The sequence below is a fragment of the Gymnoscopelus braueri genome (assembly GCF_963280865.1).
Source record: "Gymnoscopelus braueri genome assembly, chromosome: 17".
Lineage (NCBI taxonomy): Eukaryota > Metazoa > Chordata > Actinopteri > Myctophiformes > Myctophidae > Gymnoscopelus > Gymnoscopelus braueri.
The window spans coordinates 12,311,967-12,328,673 of NC_137617.1; the positions used below are offsets into that span (position 1 = coordinate 12,311,967).

At 37.9% G+C, this 16,707-nt stretch overlaps 3 protein-coding genes across 3 annotated transcripts in view; all 3 read right to left on the minus strand.

Moving 5' to 3' along the window:
- Window positions 1-580: 580 nt before the first annotated feature.
- LOC308104118 (Fc receptor-like protein 5) overlaps window positions 581-16,707 on the minus strand; it is a 99,687-nt gene continuing 83,560 nt past the window's right edge. The window contains exons 18-23 of the mRNA XM_080454425.1: window positions 4,793-4,867; window positions 4,138-4,200; window positions 3,597-3,671; window positions 3,390-3,464; window positions 2,656-2,712; window positions 581-2,414 (exon numbers count right to left, since the gene is read on the minus strand). Of these exons, the coding sequence (XP_080310551.1) occupies window positions 2,407-2,414; window positions 2,656-2,712; window positions 3,390-3,464; window positions 3,597-3,671; window positions 4,138-4,200; window positions 4,793-4,867 (353 nt within the window). The 3' untranslated portion in view covers window positions 581-2,406. The remainder of the gene's footprint in view (window positions 2,415-2,655; window positions 2,713-3,389; window positions 3,465-3,596; window positions 3,672-4,137; window positions 4,201-4,792; window positions 4,868-16,707) is intronic.
- Window positions 7,086-8,291, minus strand: LOC308104119 (low affinity immunoglobulin gamma Fc region receptor III-A-like). The gene is made up of 4 exons (XM_080454427.1): window positions 8,156-8,291; window positions 7,778-8,020; window positions 7,338-7,454; window positions 7,086-7,191 (listed from the first exon to the last, which is right to left on the minus strand). The coding sequence occupies exons 1-4, from the start codon at window positions 8,262-8,264 to the stop codon at window positions 7,172-7,174; spliced, it is 489 nt and encodes a 162-aa protein (XP_080310553.1). The 5' UTR covers window positions 8,265-8,291; the 3' UTR covers window positions 7,086-7,171.
- Window positions 8,618-16,707, minus strand: part of LOC308104339 (B-cell receptor CD22-like) — a gene marked incomplete at both ends in the record, with an annotated part of 36,054 nt that continues 27,964 nt past the window's right edge. The window contains 7 exons of the mRNA XM_080454755.1: window positions 8,618-8,631; window positions 8,682-8,981; window positions 11,589-11,861; window positions 13,043-13,309; window positions 14,410-14,670; window positions 15,038-15,214; window positions 15,891-16,157. Coding sequence (XP_080310881.1) covers window positions 8,618-8,631; window positions 8,682-8,981; window positions 11,589-11,861; window positions 13,043-13,309; window positions 14,410-14,670; window positions 15,038-15,214; window positions 15,891-16,157 — 1,559 coding nt within the window. The remainder of the gene's footprint in view (window positions 8,632-8,681; window positions 8,982-11,588; window positions 11,862-13,042; window positions 13,310-14,409; window positions 14,671-15,037; window positions 15,215-15,890; window positions 16,158-16,707) is intronic.

The window sequence follows — 16,707 nt, forward strand, 5'->3', positions numbered from 1 at the left end:
CTCGGGTCCTCATAATCTCTCAACACAGATTCTGCTATGAAAATAAATGTATTTATTTTACCGTATGGGTTCCCAGATTGGGGTCCTCGTGACTCGCATCACATGGTGCATAGGTCAGTGTGCGCTAACTGATTGCACCACCAGGCACTTCAACTATTTCCTGGAGTCCTGGAGAGCAACATTAATTTATCTGTCATTAAATGTCTCTATGAATTGAGTACAAAGGACCCAAATGGAAACAAGCCATAGGTTTAGCTGACCTTGTATTGAACTGTACTTTCCTGTGCTTTTTTTTTTGCAAACTGATAATAAAGTATTCAATCAATCAATCAATAATGCCCTGAATCGGAGACGATACTGACATTATCCAGGGATGTATGTACTCCATCCTGTACTAACTGACTTAATATACTGACACTAGAGGTTTTGAAATTATTTACATGTTGGGATCACCACACCAGACATAAAATGTGTAAGGAAATACTGTAATAACCGCTGGCATGTATTGCATATCTGAAGGAGAAACCATGACAACGACTTTCTATTGGAAATTTGTTTTATTAATAACACTGTAGCCAACTCTGCCTCTAAAGTCTAAACTAAAGCAAATCAAATGCTATTTACAGAAGGGAGGGATGAATTGAATACACAGGACCACAATGGAAACAAGCCCTCAGGGCTTGTGTTATCCTTTTAGCATTACTGTATAATTGTACCTCTGTACTTTTTGCAAACTGTTAATAATGTATTCAACCAATCAAATCAATCAAACTCCCTTGTCTTCCAAAAACACAACAAATGTGGTTAACTGAACACAATGACATCATAATAAACACATACATTCACCTCCAACATATTCTCATAGCAAATAACAACACAATAACAGGCCAATAAAACAATAAACATGAGTGCTTCCAGGGGCATGCTGGGAAGTGCCTCTCCTGTCCAATGTGCACCCTGCTGCATTATACAACAAAGTACCCAACAGTTACACCTAACCTTAACTAAGTAAATACAATGTAATAAAGTGTAAAAATGATATGGACAACAGTTAAATGTTCTGTACATCATTATGTAATAATACTCTTACAGTTGTTTCAAAGGGACAGATGTGTTGTTAGGATGAGTAATAAACCATGGCTTCACTCTGCACAGATACACAGTAATGTTAAACAACGTGCATCCCCTAGTGGTGAAGTGAATAACTACATTAACGGCGTCACTATTTTGGGCATGTCATAGAAGACAGTCAAAACATTTAAAAAACGTAGCAAAATAAAAAAAATAGCAAAAACAGCGGATCTACAAGCTCACAACACGTCTCATCGCCATACATAGATCAGCTATTTTCAAAATTTGTGAAATAAGGCTTAAGTGGTTAAAGAATATATACAAGGGGGGACGAGCTTGTCCGGAAACATCCCTGCACGTGACACAGGCTGTTGTTTACCGAATATAAACCCAGCAATAATTTGTACAAAAACAAAGAGAAATTTGAATTTGATCAACACAGCAACCATTGCAGCAATGTTAGACATGATGTGCAGAACTCCACAGCAAGGTCACACATAGTGACAGTTAAGCACACAGTGGCACTTCCTGCTGTATCAGTTGTGCCATTTAGGAGAGATTAGATCTAGGTTAAAACATTGCAACAGATACAAAATACAACGTTATCTTTGTCATGCAGGACAACTTACAAATTTGCAATTACATTCTGAAACAAGTAGTTTTATAGCCAGATTTAAGAACAATGGTGTTTAAAATGTTTAAAAGTATAAATTATTTTGAGCATGCTGCAGTGGCATGGCAGTGTATTTTCGGTTATGAAACCAATCAATCAATTCTGATTGGGAAATAAGAAGCAGCATAAAAACTGAGACAAAATACCTTTCTCACCTCCATGAACGTACTGTAGATCAGTTTTACAGCCTTTTGCGTAGATGTAACAAATATATACATAGATTAAAATAAGAGATACAATCTGTAGAGCATGAACAATGCCACACTAAGGAAGTGCACTGCAAAGATATGATCTGTTTGAATGACATTTGACAATTGCATTCTTCCTAACTTTATTTTTTGAAAGAAACCATCGATTTAATGACTGAATTGGTCTAAACAACTGAACACTGGCTGAAAGCATTACTTTCAGAAAACATGTCAATTCTGTGGTGGGAACAGCTTGAGCCCCTGCCCCCCTTAATGTCTGTGTAGGGGCTGCAAAGCCCTGTCAGTAGGGGCTGCATATCACACAATGCAGCGTTAAGACTCCTATTATGCGTTAAAATGGGATCCAATTTGTATGACTCATAAAATCAGTGTGGATATAATTAAAATTCGTGAAAATGGGAATACTTTTGAGTTGTTCCGTGTTGTCTTCTCTTGTTTTCATGACATCTTCATTTACCATCCTGGAACAAAACAACAGCATAAGACTTTAAAAACTCAAACCCAGATACACTGACTGTCACTGAATAAGATGCATTTCCTGCCCCCCCCTCCTGTTCCTGGTGGATTAAGTACAATGGACCACAATGGAAACAAGCCCCCAGGGATTTTTATGTGGTTGTTTTTTTTCACTGTACCGTTTTCAAACTTGTTAATAAACATATTCAATCAATCAAAATTATGTATAGGAAGAAAATATCTTACCAAGAGATGTTCCTGGATTGACCTGAGAATAAACTGTATCTTCAGTATTATCTGGAGCTGGTGATTTAGTGAAAGGAAAATAGAGCACAGAGAAAATGTGAATGGTTGCAGAAATTATGAGCAGTGCATTTAAATTCACATTATGATGATCCTCATTCTGATTTCTCAGCTTCAGTCTTTAACCATCTTCAGGACTAGTGGCATTTTCTCATTATATTTTTCAATGGAACACATGCTCCCAATCCCAGATATAAATAAAGTTTATATTATTATTGTTGAGGAAATCCTAGCACAAATATGCATTTACCTTTCTTTCTTTTGTCATATAGCACCTGCTTTATGAGATGGACAGTGTGTGGGAGTTAACCTACTTTGTGAAGTTCACAGGAACTAACACTAAAGGTCCTTACACACCGGGGCGATTTTTTTCATGCGAATAATTCGTTTTTTTTTAAAGTCAATGCAAGCTTCCACACCAGTTTCGCGGAGCGAAAAAAGCGTCTTTTAATTATTCGGAACGAGTCCGAATTTTGCGTATATTCGCATATTTGCCGGTGTGTAACCGCCTTTACTCTGCAGGCTCTCACACAATGTCTTGTGTTATTTCCTCACGTGCATGAGGGACAAGTGACAATGATAGCACACAATGTGGGCTGTGTTAAAAATTACCACTACTATATAGTCCATAATATTCACCTTAATCATAATTCATTTCATGTTTTTTGTTTGCTCACCCTTCTTGTTCTTGCCCATAGTTTTTAGTTCAATCTGTGAATATGTCACGTCACTGGGCTCAGCTGCGGGTTCGTCTGAAACAAAGAACCATACTGTAAATTAAATTAAAAAATGTTTTGCAGGGAAACATCCCTGCATGAGACAGGCTGTTGTTTACCGGATACCCCAGCAATAATTTGTTTGGTTAATTAACAAAATGCATTCACCTTTCTTATTCTTGGCCTTGCGCTTGTCTTGGTAGTTAACCTGGGCGTAGGTCACATCTGGTTTTCCTGCTCCCTCTACAACAAAACACGCAAGTCAGAACATAGTATTCTTTATGCAATGTTATGTTTTATGAAAACTGTTAGTGATCACCTGAGTAATTCTGTTTAATTCCCAATACAGTTCAGCTTCTTTTACATTCTCCAAAATGTAGCTATTTTGGGGGTCAGAATCATCGGGTGACTGGCTGATGCAAACCGAGGTTAAAGCCCGACATGGGATTAGAGCAGAACTCCAAAATATACCGGCCGAGTTACACTATTCATTGTCATTATTTCAACAGACAAACAACAACTAGCTAGTACAACTTTACCAGCCACAGTCAAAGTTGGCCAATGACCATCATTTGGCCAATGACTAATGTTAATTTCCTACATAACCAGTGTGAAGTTATTAATGATTTAAAAAATGTTTTAGTGAAACATTCATGCAAAACACCTTGTAGCTGAATGTTTGTGGACGGTTATAAATAACAAAATGTACCTGTGGCAGATCCAGTCTTCACTTCAGAATACAAAGAGCTGTCAGGTGGATCAGCAGTCTTCACTGTGGAGGAAACTCTCTGTTACAACCACGTGTATTTATGTTTAGCTACCTACAGTATATCGTCGCTGTCAGGCAGAAACCTCTTATCTCCATTTGCTAACTTTTTGTGTTTTTCGTGAAGGAATGCCCCACTACATACTACAGCTTCACACAAAAGTATCAAAAGTAGCAGATCCACAAGCTCAAAACTGCATTTTGAGCTTGTAGATCTGCTACTTTAGCTATTTTTGAATTTGAGTAAAAGTAACAATTTTGGACATATGAGGTTTCCTCCCGACAGAGACGATATACAAATGATTATATACTTTTAGGAAGACACTGCCCGTCATAGCACCTGCTTTATGAGATGGACAGTGTGTGGGAGTTAACCTACTTAGTGAAGTTCACAGGAACTGAAACTTACTCTGCAAGCTCACACACACAATGTGTCTATGTGCATGAGGGGCAAGTGACAAAATTATAGCACACACATGAACCCACTCGTACACACACACAATGTGGGCTGTGTTAAAAACTGGCCACTACACTATATAGTCCATCATCTTCAGCCGAATCATACTTCATATTCATTTCATGCTTTTTGTTTGCTCACCCTTCTTTTTCTTGCCCATAGTTTTTAGTTCAATCTGTGAATATGTCACATCACTGGGCTCAGCTGCAGGTTCGTCTGAAACAAAGAACCATAGACATCTGTAAATTAAATTACTAATTAAAATCATCTCCAATTAATTCTTCTCTACAATTCTGTAAAATCTAACAGCTCCTTCTTTCAATATCAACATTTAAAGGTAGGGTAAGTGATATTTGGTTAAAACAAAAAGTTTTTTGGTAAAAGGCTTAACCTTTTACTCTATAGCAGTGTTGATTTTGACAGCAAATTTTGATTCAGTTTTAGTCATAGTCTTTTGAATAAAATTCCATTTAGTTTTAGTCATATTATTTTAGTAATCTAAAAGTTTTAGTTGACTAAATATCATAAGATTTTTGTCGACTAAATCTACAGTTGATTTAGTCGACTATAATGTATTTTGGCGGTGCCTTGATGGCGTCGTAATGGCTGATTTTATACTTGGTTGCATGCTGAAAATAGCCGATCTACAAGCTCACAACGTGTCCCAGCGCGACGCGTTGTGAGCTTGTAGATCTGATATTTTCAGAGCGCAACTCCACCAGTCCCTCCCTAACATTTTAGTCTAGTTCTTATTTGTTGACGAAATTGTCAATATATTTAGTCTCAGTTTTAGTCATCGTAGATTAGTTTTTATTTAGTTTTCGTCAGTGAAAAAAGGTAGTCGACGAACATTTTTTGTCATAGTTTTAGTCGACGAAATCAACACTGCTCTATAGCACATGATTACATTCAGAATATTATTCTGAAAGTAATCATTGCTATAGAGCGTTTCTTCAGTAAGAGGAGTCTCCCTGTCTCTCCAGCTCTTTGATAAACTGTGTCTGCTCATTTCTTTGTGTCATCACTTCCAATTTCACTTGTTTAATCTGTATACGGTTTGAGTTCTCTATCCTGATTGGATAAAATTGGTATCCCAACCTGAAAATGCATTTTTGGTTTAATAAAGAGCTGGAGAGACATGGAGACTCCTGTTACTGAACAAACACTCAATGATTACTATCAGAATATAGAGCTATTTAACACTTATTTTAACCAAAGAAAACCACTTACCCTACCTTTAAATAAGCATGTGTTGAAAAACTTTTCTTGTGTAAAAGGAATGCCTGGTTTGATAGTTGCTGATTAATTGGTGTTAGTGATCAGCTGGTATGTGACTGATTGATTGTGATTGGTTGAAAGGCTGACCATGTTGAAGTGGGGAGAAACTATCATCTGGAGGTCCTCTCTGGTTGGTCCTCTGGTCTGATGCTGAGTCTTGATTGGTTATCTGTGACTCGACGGATCTATTTCAAGAGAATATTGTAACAGCATAAAGTAGTACACTACTGAGGCAGATAGGGCTGACCCCTCATAACTGGCTAGTTCACTAATTCGCCCATTGGTGTCTTGGCGTTAGTTGAGTATTTGCTTTTTTCATAGATGTTATTATTCTACATATTGGTGCAGTTAAAACATCTTAGTGACCTCTTAGCCCTATGCATAATTCCCAGATCACGATGAGCCCATAAAGTTTGTTTCGGGTTCAACACCAGTAATACACCGAATTTAAAAACATGAAATCATTTGAGAAGAAAGGCTGTTGACTGAGAACTGAATGCACAAGCTCATGTCTATGCACACACAAGTATCAGATGGAAACATCAACCACTGAAGCTTCACTGTGACAGAGGCCGTATGAGTGTGGTTTGACACACAGCCTGTTTCCTTTGTGGTCAGTGGGGACTCAGGACACACACACACACACACACACACACACACACACACACACACACACACACACACACACACACACACACACACACACACACACACACACACACACACACACACACACACACACACACACACACACACACACACACACACACACACACACACACACAGTCAGTGTGATGTGATCATGTGACACAGACCAGAACCACCAGAACCCACCAGGTGATAGTAGCATTAGTAGCAGTAGTACCATAGTAGCATAGTGAGTATAATATAGAAGTAAATGAAAAATGAACGATTTATGGGGGGGGGACAGCTAAACTGCACGGTCAGAATGCTATTTCTCATAATTACAGGTGCAATACACAGACAAAAGGAATCAGTAAAAACCTTGGAAATTAAAAAAAATATTTGTTCGTGAAATGAAGTGACAAACAGATGACAGCTTACTCTATAGAACTTTTATGATGCATAATTACAGACTAATTCAAAGATTGTGGAAGTGTTGTCTGGTTTAAGAGACTATAATCTGCCCCACTGACCCCCCACTCCCATCCCCTGTAACTATACCTGGGAAATTTACACTTCTCGTTGACTAAGAAAATTCTTCATCAAGGACAGTTGTACCTACCTGACACAACATGGACCTGTAAAAAAGAAAAGAGCACAATATGTTAGTGTTTTACACCGCAAACCACTCCTCTTCTGTTCGGTGTCACAACATTCTGTAGGAGGTTAATTTCCCAGCATGACAATTTATAAACGATATAATCCATATTTGAGTAGTTCTGACCTTTGGATGTTCTGTATCGACACAGCAGCAGCAGAAGGATGATCAGTAGAATCGCAACAAGAAGTCCTACAATCAGCCCCACTACATGTAGAGAACTCTGTTCCACAGGCACAGTCACTGAACGTTGAGACACCATGATGACATACATACATAGATTAGTATCATAATAACTCATTTATGTTTGCCTCAAATGCTTTAAGATATTGGGAGTCCACTGTCATGTCTGCTATTGTGTAATCATTTATAAACAAAGCTGGAAAGTTGTTTTAAGTAATTACACAATTTAGAACATTTGTTGTGTAATTCTTCCACATTAAAAAGTGTTTTCCCCCACATTCATACAGTAAATGTAACACATAAGTAAATGTGTTAAGTGTATCATTTCCATGTTGTTTAAATACATGAAAAATAAAAAGGTAAATTGTTGGCAGTAAACTCACATCTCACTGCCATCCAGCTCTGTGGTGATTCTCCTCCAGAATATTTACACTTGTAGAAGCCCTCATCAGACTTAGAGACAGCAGGTATGATCATCTCTCCATTGGTTTTATTTTGGACCAGTTCTTTATTTCTATAGAAGTCCACGTTGGAGAGTGACTCATCTGTTCTGTGTTTGCATTGAAGAGTCACAGAATGTCCCTCAGTCACAGGGTGAACAGGACTCACCAGGATGACAGGACCATCTGTAAAACAATTTAAGATAAAAAAAAACAGTCTTACATGTTAGGATTCACACTGAGCAAATGCAAAAGCATGCTTTTAATGAGTTGATGGAATGGAAACGCAGCAGTATTTCTATATAAAGTGACTGGACTCACGATGTACTGTGATGTTGACAGCATTGCTGTACTCTCCCAGTCCAGACTCACACCAGTACACTCCACTGTCTCTTGCATAAAAAGTTTTGGTCCATGTAGATCCAGTCATTGAAGGTCTAGGTGAAAACTCATTCAGTTGGTCAGTGTAACTCTTCCCTTTCCATTCAGTAGAGTTTCCCTCACAGCTCAGTGAGACAGACTCAGTGATGAAGTGCTGAGTTCTGTTATAACTCACTGTGAGAGAAGCTGAATAATGAACATCTAAAACACAACACATGCAGGATCAGAGGTCAAATAAAGAGCAGTCTTACAATGACAATATTGAACTAAATGCAAGAAAAGGATAACAAAATGAGATAATGTGGAGAAAAAAATAGAGCGAATCGATCAGTCAGTCAGTCAGTCGGTCAGTCGGTCGGTCGGTCGGTCGGTCAGTCAGTTAACTTGGTCGGTCAGTGTCCGCTACAGGGGCTGTTCTGTAGGGGGAAAAACAGAAGAATTAAGATTAATTATGAGTGACACTCACCACCAGACCACACAAACTGAGGTTCACTGTAACTAGTGTAATAAACTGGGTCTCCTCTCCCAGCTTTACACACATATCCTCCTGTGCCTGTAGGATCATGAATGATGTAGGAAGCCTCTACAGTCCCATTGTGGCTACCAGGTAAGAACTCATAAGTGTAGGAGTATGATGGTTGAGGAACAGCTCTGTACCAGTAGAACCTCCAGTCTGCAGATGATTCTTTAACTTCACAGCTCAGAGTCACTGAGGCTCCAGGACTCAACCATGGAGGAGACAATCTCAGAACAGACTGGGGTTGGTCTGTTGGAAAGAACATTTCTCTGGATTAAAAACTGTTTGACATTATGACCATTGCATGATTTTCATGCAATGCCTGAGGCTGCACAAAAGACGAAGGTAAATGCCTTATTCCCACTTCTTTATGTTCTACTGTATATGTGTGTGTGCACACACACACACACACACACACACACACACACACACACACACACACACACACACACACACACACACACACACACACACACACACACACACACACACACACACACACACACACACACACACACACACACACGCTTCCTCAGCATCTCTGAGACGAGACAGAGGGTGTGAAGTGAAAGTTGCATTTGAGGAGAATTAACAAGAAAAGACAAAGGATTCCAGCAAGCCTTTTATCTCATATAGGTATGTGATGCTACAGAGACAACCAAGGGTGTTAATAGCTGTCGCTGCACTACTTTGAACCACAAGTATGATGATAGATGATGATAGTGAAGTTGTTGTTAATCATGATGATAATAACGATATAATTTGGTCCCCACTCCTTTGGGCTTTTTGTCACTGTATATTTCCATATACTCTGCATTAAACCCATCCTAAGTATCAGTAACAGTGGAAGCTACAGGGAGTGCTGAACAGAGTGCTGAAACAACCACATCACTGGGCATGATATACAGTATGTCTCTCACGTATATGTTGATATTTAATTCTACTGTATGTACTGTAGAACAACGGATAGAAAAACTGTAATTGATGATGCTGATTATGGTGATGATCACTGTCACAACTAATGTCTTTAAATCACTATCTCTATCTACTCTTTATCAGTAGAATGATGAAAGTCAAGAGTATACCATAGCCTACCTTTAAAAGACACAGTGATGGTATTGCTGGACTTGGAATTTTGTTGGTCATGTTTGCGTCGACCATAACACTGGTATTCACCACTAGATGTCACAGAAAAACTGTATTCTTCACTGGAACTCTTGACAAAGTTATTACCCTTCCACCATGAGTACTTCCAGTCAGAGGCACTTCCTTCCTGTATCGTACACTTCAGAATAACAGTCTCTCCAATGAAAAACTGAGGCCAGTCAGGTTGTCTGCTGAGAACAGGCACAGCGTCTGTAGAAGTAACACACATAGATAAGTTACTTCATTGATCCTTGTGACGATATGCATCCTCTGTATTTAACCCATCCTTCTAACTATTAGGATGGTTAATGGTTGATAGCAGCATTCTGGACACCAGCTCCAACTCTAAGGCCTTGGACAAGAGCACTGTAGTAGGAATATCCTAGTAACATGTAGCCTATACCTTTTTTGCAGGAGGAAACTCACATGAGGAGAACAAGTAAACTCCACATGTGTACACCTGGGGCCAGTTGCACCACCTCATACTAAGTTCAAACTTAGTTATAGCTTAAATGGCTTTTAAAAAGCCATTTCACCAATTTAGCCGAGAAAGTATCTGTGTCATTTTAGATTTATTTGGCTATAAAAAAATAGCAGATATACAAGCTCATAGCGCGGCACCGAGTGCCGCGCTATGAGCTTGTAGATCTGCTATTTTTTTTAAACGTGAAAATTTGTGCAAATCTTTCAATATAATATATATTTTTTAAAATATATATATTTAAAGATTTTCACACATTTTCACGATTTTTCAAAAAATAGCAGATATACAAGCTCATTGCGCTATGAGCTTGTATATCTGCTATTTTTTAATAGCCAAAGAAATCTAAAATTACAGAGATGCATCCCCGGATTGAATGGGTTAAGCTATAACTAGGCTACGTTTGAACGTAGTGTGAGGTGGTGCAACTGGCCCCAGCATAAGGTAACACATTATTCAGTTGTGTAATTATTTAATTATACAACTGAATTGTGTCTCATACAAATAACAGGTGTGAATGCAAGAAGCCGCATAAACCCTTTGATTGTTAGTTTCATAAGAATCAAACACATAGTGTATAGTTTGTATATAACTCACCACCAGAGACAGAGATATGAACTGAGTTGCTGTCATATGTGTAGTATGGTGGGTCTCCTCTCCCTCCTCGACACATGTAGCTTCCACTCTCTGAGACACTGGAGGGTCTGAATGTGTAGGTTGACTGATCTGTCACCTTCACTGGTGTTTTGTCTCTGAACCAGTAGATCTTCCATGAAGCTGTACTGTCTTCCACCGTACAGGTGAGGGTCACACTATTAGATGTCAGTACACTTTTTCGATCTGATATCAGCGTAGTCTTTGGTTTATCTGTTATTAATGAGAAATAAAATAAAACTGTGTCATTATTGAGCTTCAGTATTTCTTCAAACAGTTAAGATTGAAAAACCTCTAAATAAAGAGATACAATGAATACATAGCAAGAAGCCTTAGTAAAAAAACAACAGACAAAAATACCCCTCTGACCTTATGTTAACCTACTGTACATATAACTAATAAAGTTGAACCACCTGATAATGATCACAATATGTGTAATGTAATAAATGTCTTTCTGTCACTCTCTCTCTCTACTCCTTAGCAGTAAGATCTACAGACTAGTCAAAGACAAGATGTCCACAAGTAGTTATCTCTCACTTACATACAGTATCAAGTCTATACCGAGTTCACCATACCTTTAAATGACACAGTGATAGAACTGCTCAACTTGGAATCTTGGTGGTCATTTTTGCGTTGACCTCTACACTTGTGTTCACCACTGGATGCCACAGAAGGACTTAAACTGTATTCAGGTTCTTCACTGGATGTCTTGACAGGCTCTTTATCCTTCCACCATGTGTACTTCCAGTCAGAGGCACTTCCTTCCTGTATCGTACACTTCAGAATAACAGTCTCTCCAATGAAAAACTGAGGCCAGTCAGGTTGTCTGCTGAGAACAGGCACAGCCTCTGTAGAAGTAACACACATAGTTAAGTTACTTCATTGATCATTTAGGGAAATGCATCTTCTGTATTTAACCCATGCATCCTTCTAACTATTAGGATGGTTAATAGCAGAAACTAAAAAGCATATGGACACCAGGAGTATCCTACTGTACACTCTTTCTACTAGCCGGCAGTGCTAAGGAAACACATTATTCAGTTGTGTAATTATTTTAATTATACAACTGAATTGTGTCTCATATGAATAACAGGTGTGAATGTAGGAAGCTGCATAAACCTTTTGATTGTTAGTTGTTTCATAAGAATCAAACAAATTATAGTGTATAGTTTGTATATAACTCACCAGAGATAGAGATATGAACATCGTTGCTGTAATGTGTGTAGTAGTTTCCTCTCCCTCCTTGACACCTGTAGTTTCCACTCTCTGAGACACTGGAGGGTCTGAATGTGTAGGTTGACTGATCTGTCTCCTTCACTAGTCTGTTGTCTTTTTTTCTGTACCAGTAGATCTTCCATGAAGCTGTACTGTCTTCCACAGTACAGGTGAGGGTCACACTATTTGATGTCAGTACACTTGTTCTGTCTGATATCAGCGTAGGCTTTGGTTTAGCTGTTAATATGAGAAATTAAATAAAATTATGTGTTATTATTATTGAGCCTCAGTATTTCTTGAAACACATCTAAATAGATATTGCACAAAGAAAAGAAAACGTAGCAAGAAGCCTTCTAGTCAAAAACAACAGTCAAAATACCTCTCTGACCTTATGTTAACCTGAACATGATGAGGATGATGATGATGATGATGATGATGATGATGAAATTATGTGTAGTGTAATAAATGTCTTTAGGGATGTAGTAGAATTGGAGGAGCGCATATATACCGCTTTACACTAAATCGCTTCACCAAAAACAGCCGATCTACAAGCTCACAACGTCATAGCACTGCTGCATTGTGAGCTTGTAAATCGGCTATTTTTGGCTAATGTCCCGCAATTAAACTCCACACTCTTGCTATGAGGCAGCAGTGCTAAGGTAACAAATTATTCAGTTGTGTAATTATTTAAATTATACAACTGACAACAATTGTGTCTCAACTAATAACAGGTGTGAATGTAGGAAGCGGCACAAACCTCAGTTGTTTAAAAAGAATCAAACACATTATAGAGTATAGTTTGTATATAACTCACCAGAGACAGAGATATAAACTGTGTTGCTGTCATGTGTGTAGAATGGTTGGTCTCCTCTCCCTCCTCGACACATGTAGCTTCCACTCTCTGAGACACTGGAGGGTCTGAATGTGTAGGTTGACTGATCTGTCTTCTTCACTTGTCTGTTGTGTCTGTACCAGTAGATCTTCCATGAAGCTGTACTGTCGTCCACAGTACAGGTGAGGGTCACACTATCTGATGTCAATACACTTTTTATGTCTGATATCAGCGTAGTCTTTGGTTTATCTGTTATTTATGACAGAGAAATAGAATAAAACTGTGTCACCATTGAGCCTCAGTATTTCTCCAAACAGCTAGGATTGAAAAACATCTCAGAAAAAAAGGGATATTACACAAATAAATGGAAATTTAGAAAAACTAACAAAAAACTGATAAAAAATACCCCTCTGACCTTGTGTTATGTATGACTAATAAAGCTGAACCTAAAGCTAATGGTGATGATGTCATTACAGTAAGTGTAGTGTAATAAATGTCTTTCTATCACTAACAGAGCTGATTAGCATTTTTACAATTGAAAGCTGAAATTGTACAATAGGTAAAATACAGTAAAATAAATATTGTCTCTGAACAAATAACAGGTGTGAATATAGAAAGCTGCTTAAACCTTTTGATTGTTAGTTGTTTCATAACAATGAAACAAATTATACTATATTGTTGCTGTTGAGTGGAAACACTGTTAGTTTTTTATTATTATTTTAAAAATATAGTTAAAATAGACGATCTACAAGCTCACAACGCGTTGCATTGCTACGCATTGTGAACTTGATCGAATATTTTCACTGCTTTTGTGTGACATTAGTTTACGAGAAAACATGAAAAAGTTGAAATATGGAGATACAAGGATTACACAAAGCGACTAATCCAATTGTGGCTTATAAATTGCAATAAACATCATGAATTCATGAACAGTGGCTGAACTCTCTCAGCTTAGTTGGTCATTCAGAAAATACATTTCTAAAGTAAAAAACAAACAAAACATATATCAATGTATTTGAGACATTTAACACAGAGTGCTGTTCCTTTACAGGCCACCTTGAAATACTTTGGCAAAATTAGTGCATAACTACTTACTACATGACTGGGCATGATATACACTATACAATGTGTCTCTAGTAGGAGTTGATATTTCTTTCATTCTACTGTCTGTCTGGAGGCTGAACAATGGATATAAAAACTGTTATTGATGATGATAATGATGATTATGATGATGATGACTGGTCATGTGTTATGCAATAAATGTATTTCTATCACTATTTCTATCTACTCTTTATCAGTAGGACCTCCATACTGCAGAAGAAAGTCAAGAGTATTATACCAGAGCCTACCTTTAAAAGACACAGTGATGGTATTGCTCCACTTGGAATATTGTTGGTCATGCTTGCGTTGACCTCTACACTGGTATTCACCACTGGATGTCTGAGAAGGACTTAATCTGTATTCAGGTTCTTCACTGGGGATGTTGTTATTATCCTTCCATGTGTACTTCCAGTCACTTCCTTCCTTTATCGTACACTTCAGAATAACAGTCTCTCCAATGAAATAGGAAGGCCGGTCAGGTCGTCTGCTGGGAACAGGCACAGGTGCCTCTGTAGAAGTAACACACATAGTTAAGTTACTTCAGTGATCCTTGTGTGGAAATGCATCCTCTGTATTTAACCCATCCTTCTAATTAATTTATTAGGACGGTTAATGGTTAATAGCAGCAACTAAGCAGCATATATGGATACCAGGAGTATCCTACTGTAACATGTAGGAGGAAACTCACACTCTTGCTAAGGCAGCGGTGCTAAGGTAACACGTTTTTCAGTTGTGTAATTATTTTAATAATTAACTGAATTGTGTCTCATATAAATAACAAGTGTGAATGTAGGAAGCTGCATAAACCTTTTGATTGTTAGTTGTTTCATAATAATCAAACAAATGATAGTATACAGTAGTTTGTATATAACTCACCAGAGACAGAGATATAAACTGTGCTGCTGGTATGTGTGTAGGATGGTTGGTCTCCTCTCCCACCTACACAAAAGTAGTTTCCACTCTCTGAGGGACTGAATGTGTAGGTTGACTGATCTATCTCCTTCACTTGACTGTTGTCTCTGTACCAGTAGATCTTCCATGAAGCTGTACTGTCTTCCACAGTACAGGTGAGGGTCACACTATTTGATGTCAGAACACTTGTTCTGTCTGATATCAGCGTAGTCTTTGGTTTATCTGTTATTTATGAGAAATAAAATAACACTTTGTCATTATTGAGCTTCAGTATTTCTCCAATTTCTCCAAACAGCTAGGATCGAAACACATCTAAATCGATATTGCACAAATAAATGAAAACGTAGCAAGAAGCCTTCTAGTCAAAAACGACAGACACAATGCCCCTCTGACCTTATGTTAACCTGAACATGATGATGATGATGATGATGACATTATGTATACTGTCGTGTAATAAATGTCTTTGGAGGTGTAGTAGAAGTGGGAGAGCGCATATATACAGCTTTTCCCCCTCTACACTAAATCTCTTCACCAAAAATAGCCGATCTACAAGCTCACAACGTGTCATAGCACCGATGCATTGTGAGCTTGTAAATCGGCTATTTTTGGCTAATGTCCTCCAAGTAAACTCCACACTCTTGCTATGAGGCAGCAGTGCTAAGGTAACACATTATTCAGTTGTGTAATTATTTAAATTATACAACTGACAACAATTGTGTCTCAACTAATAACAGGTGTGAATGTAGGAAGCGGCATAAACCTTAGTTGTTTAAAAATAATCAAACACATTATAGTATATAGTTTGTATATAACTCACCAGAGACAGAGATATAAACTGTGTTGCTGTCATGTGTGCAGGATGGTTGGTCTCCTCTCCCTCCTCGACACATGTAGTTTCCACTCTCTGAGACACTGGAGGGACTGAATGTGTAGGTTGACTGATCTGTCTCCTTCACTTGTCTGTTGTCTCTGTACCAGTAGATCTTCCATGAAGCTGTACTGTCGTCCACAGTACAGGTGAGGGTCACACTATCTGATGCCAATACACTTTTTATGTCTGATATCAGCGTAGTCTTTGGTTTATCTGTTATTTATGACAGAGAAATAGAATAAAACTGTGTCACCATTGAGCCTCAGTATTTCTCCAAACAGCTAGGATTGAAAAACATCTCAGAAAAAAAGGGATATTACACAAAGAAAAGAAAATGTTGGAAATACTAACAAAAAAAATACCCCTCTGACCTTGTGTTATGTATGACTAATAAAGCTGAACCTAAACCTAATGGTGATGATGTCATTACAGTATGTGTAGTGTAATAAATGTCTTTCTATCACTAACAGAGCTAATTAGTATTTTTTACAATTGAAAGCTGAAATTGTACAATAGGTAAAATAGAACGAATAACAGATGTGAATATAGGAAGCTGCTTAAACCTTTTGATTGTTAGTTGTTTCATAAGAATTAAACAAATTGTCGTTGCTGTTAAGTGGAAACCTTGTATGTCCTTGTATTATATTTAAAAAATATTAAAACATTTGTGAAAATAGATGATCTACAAGCTCACAACGCATCGCATCACTACACGTTGTGAACTTGATCACATATTTTCATTGCTGTTGTGCAACATTCTTGT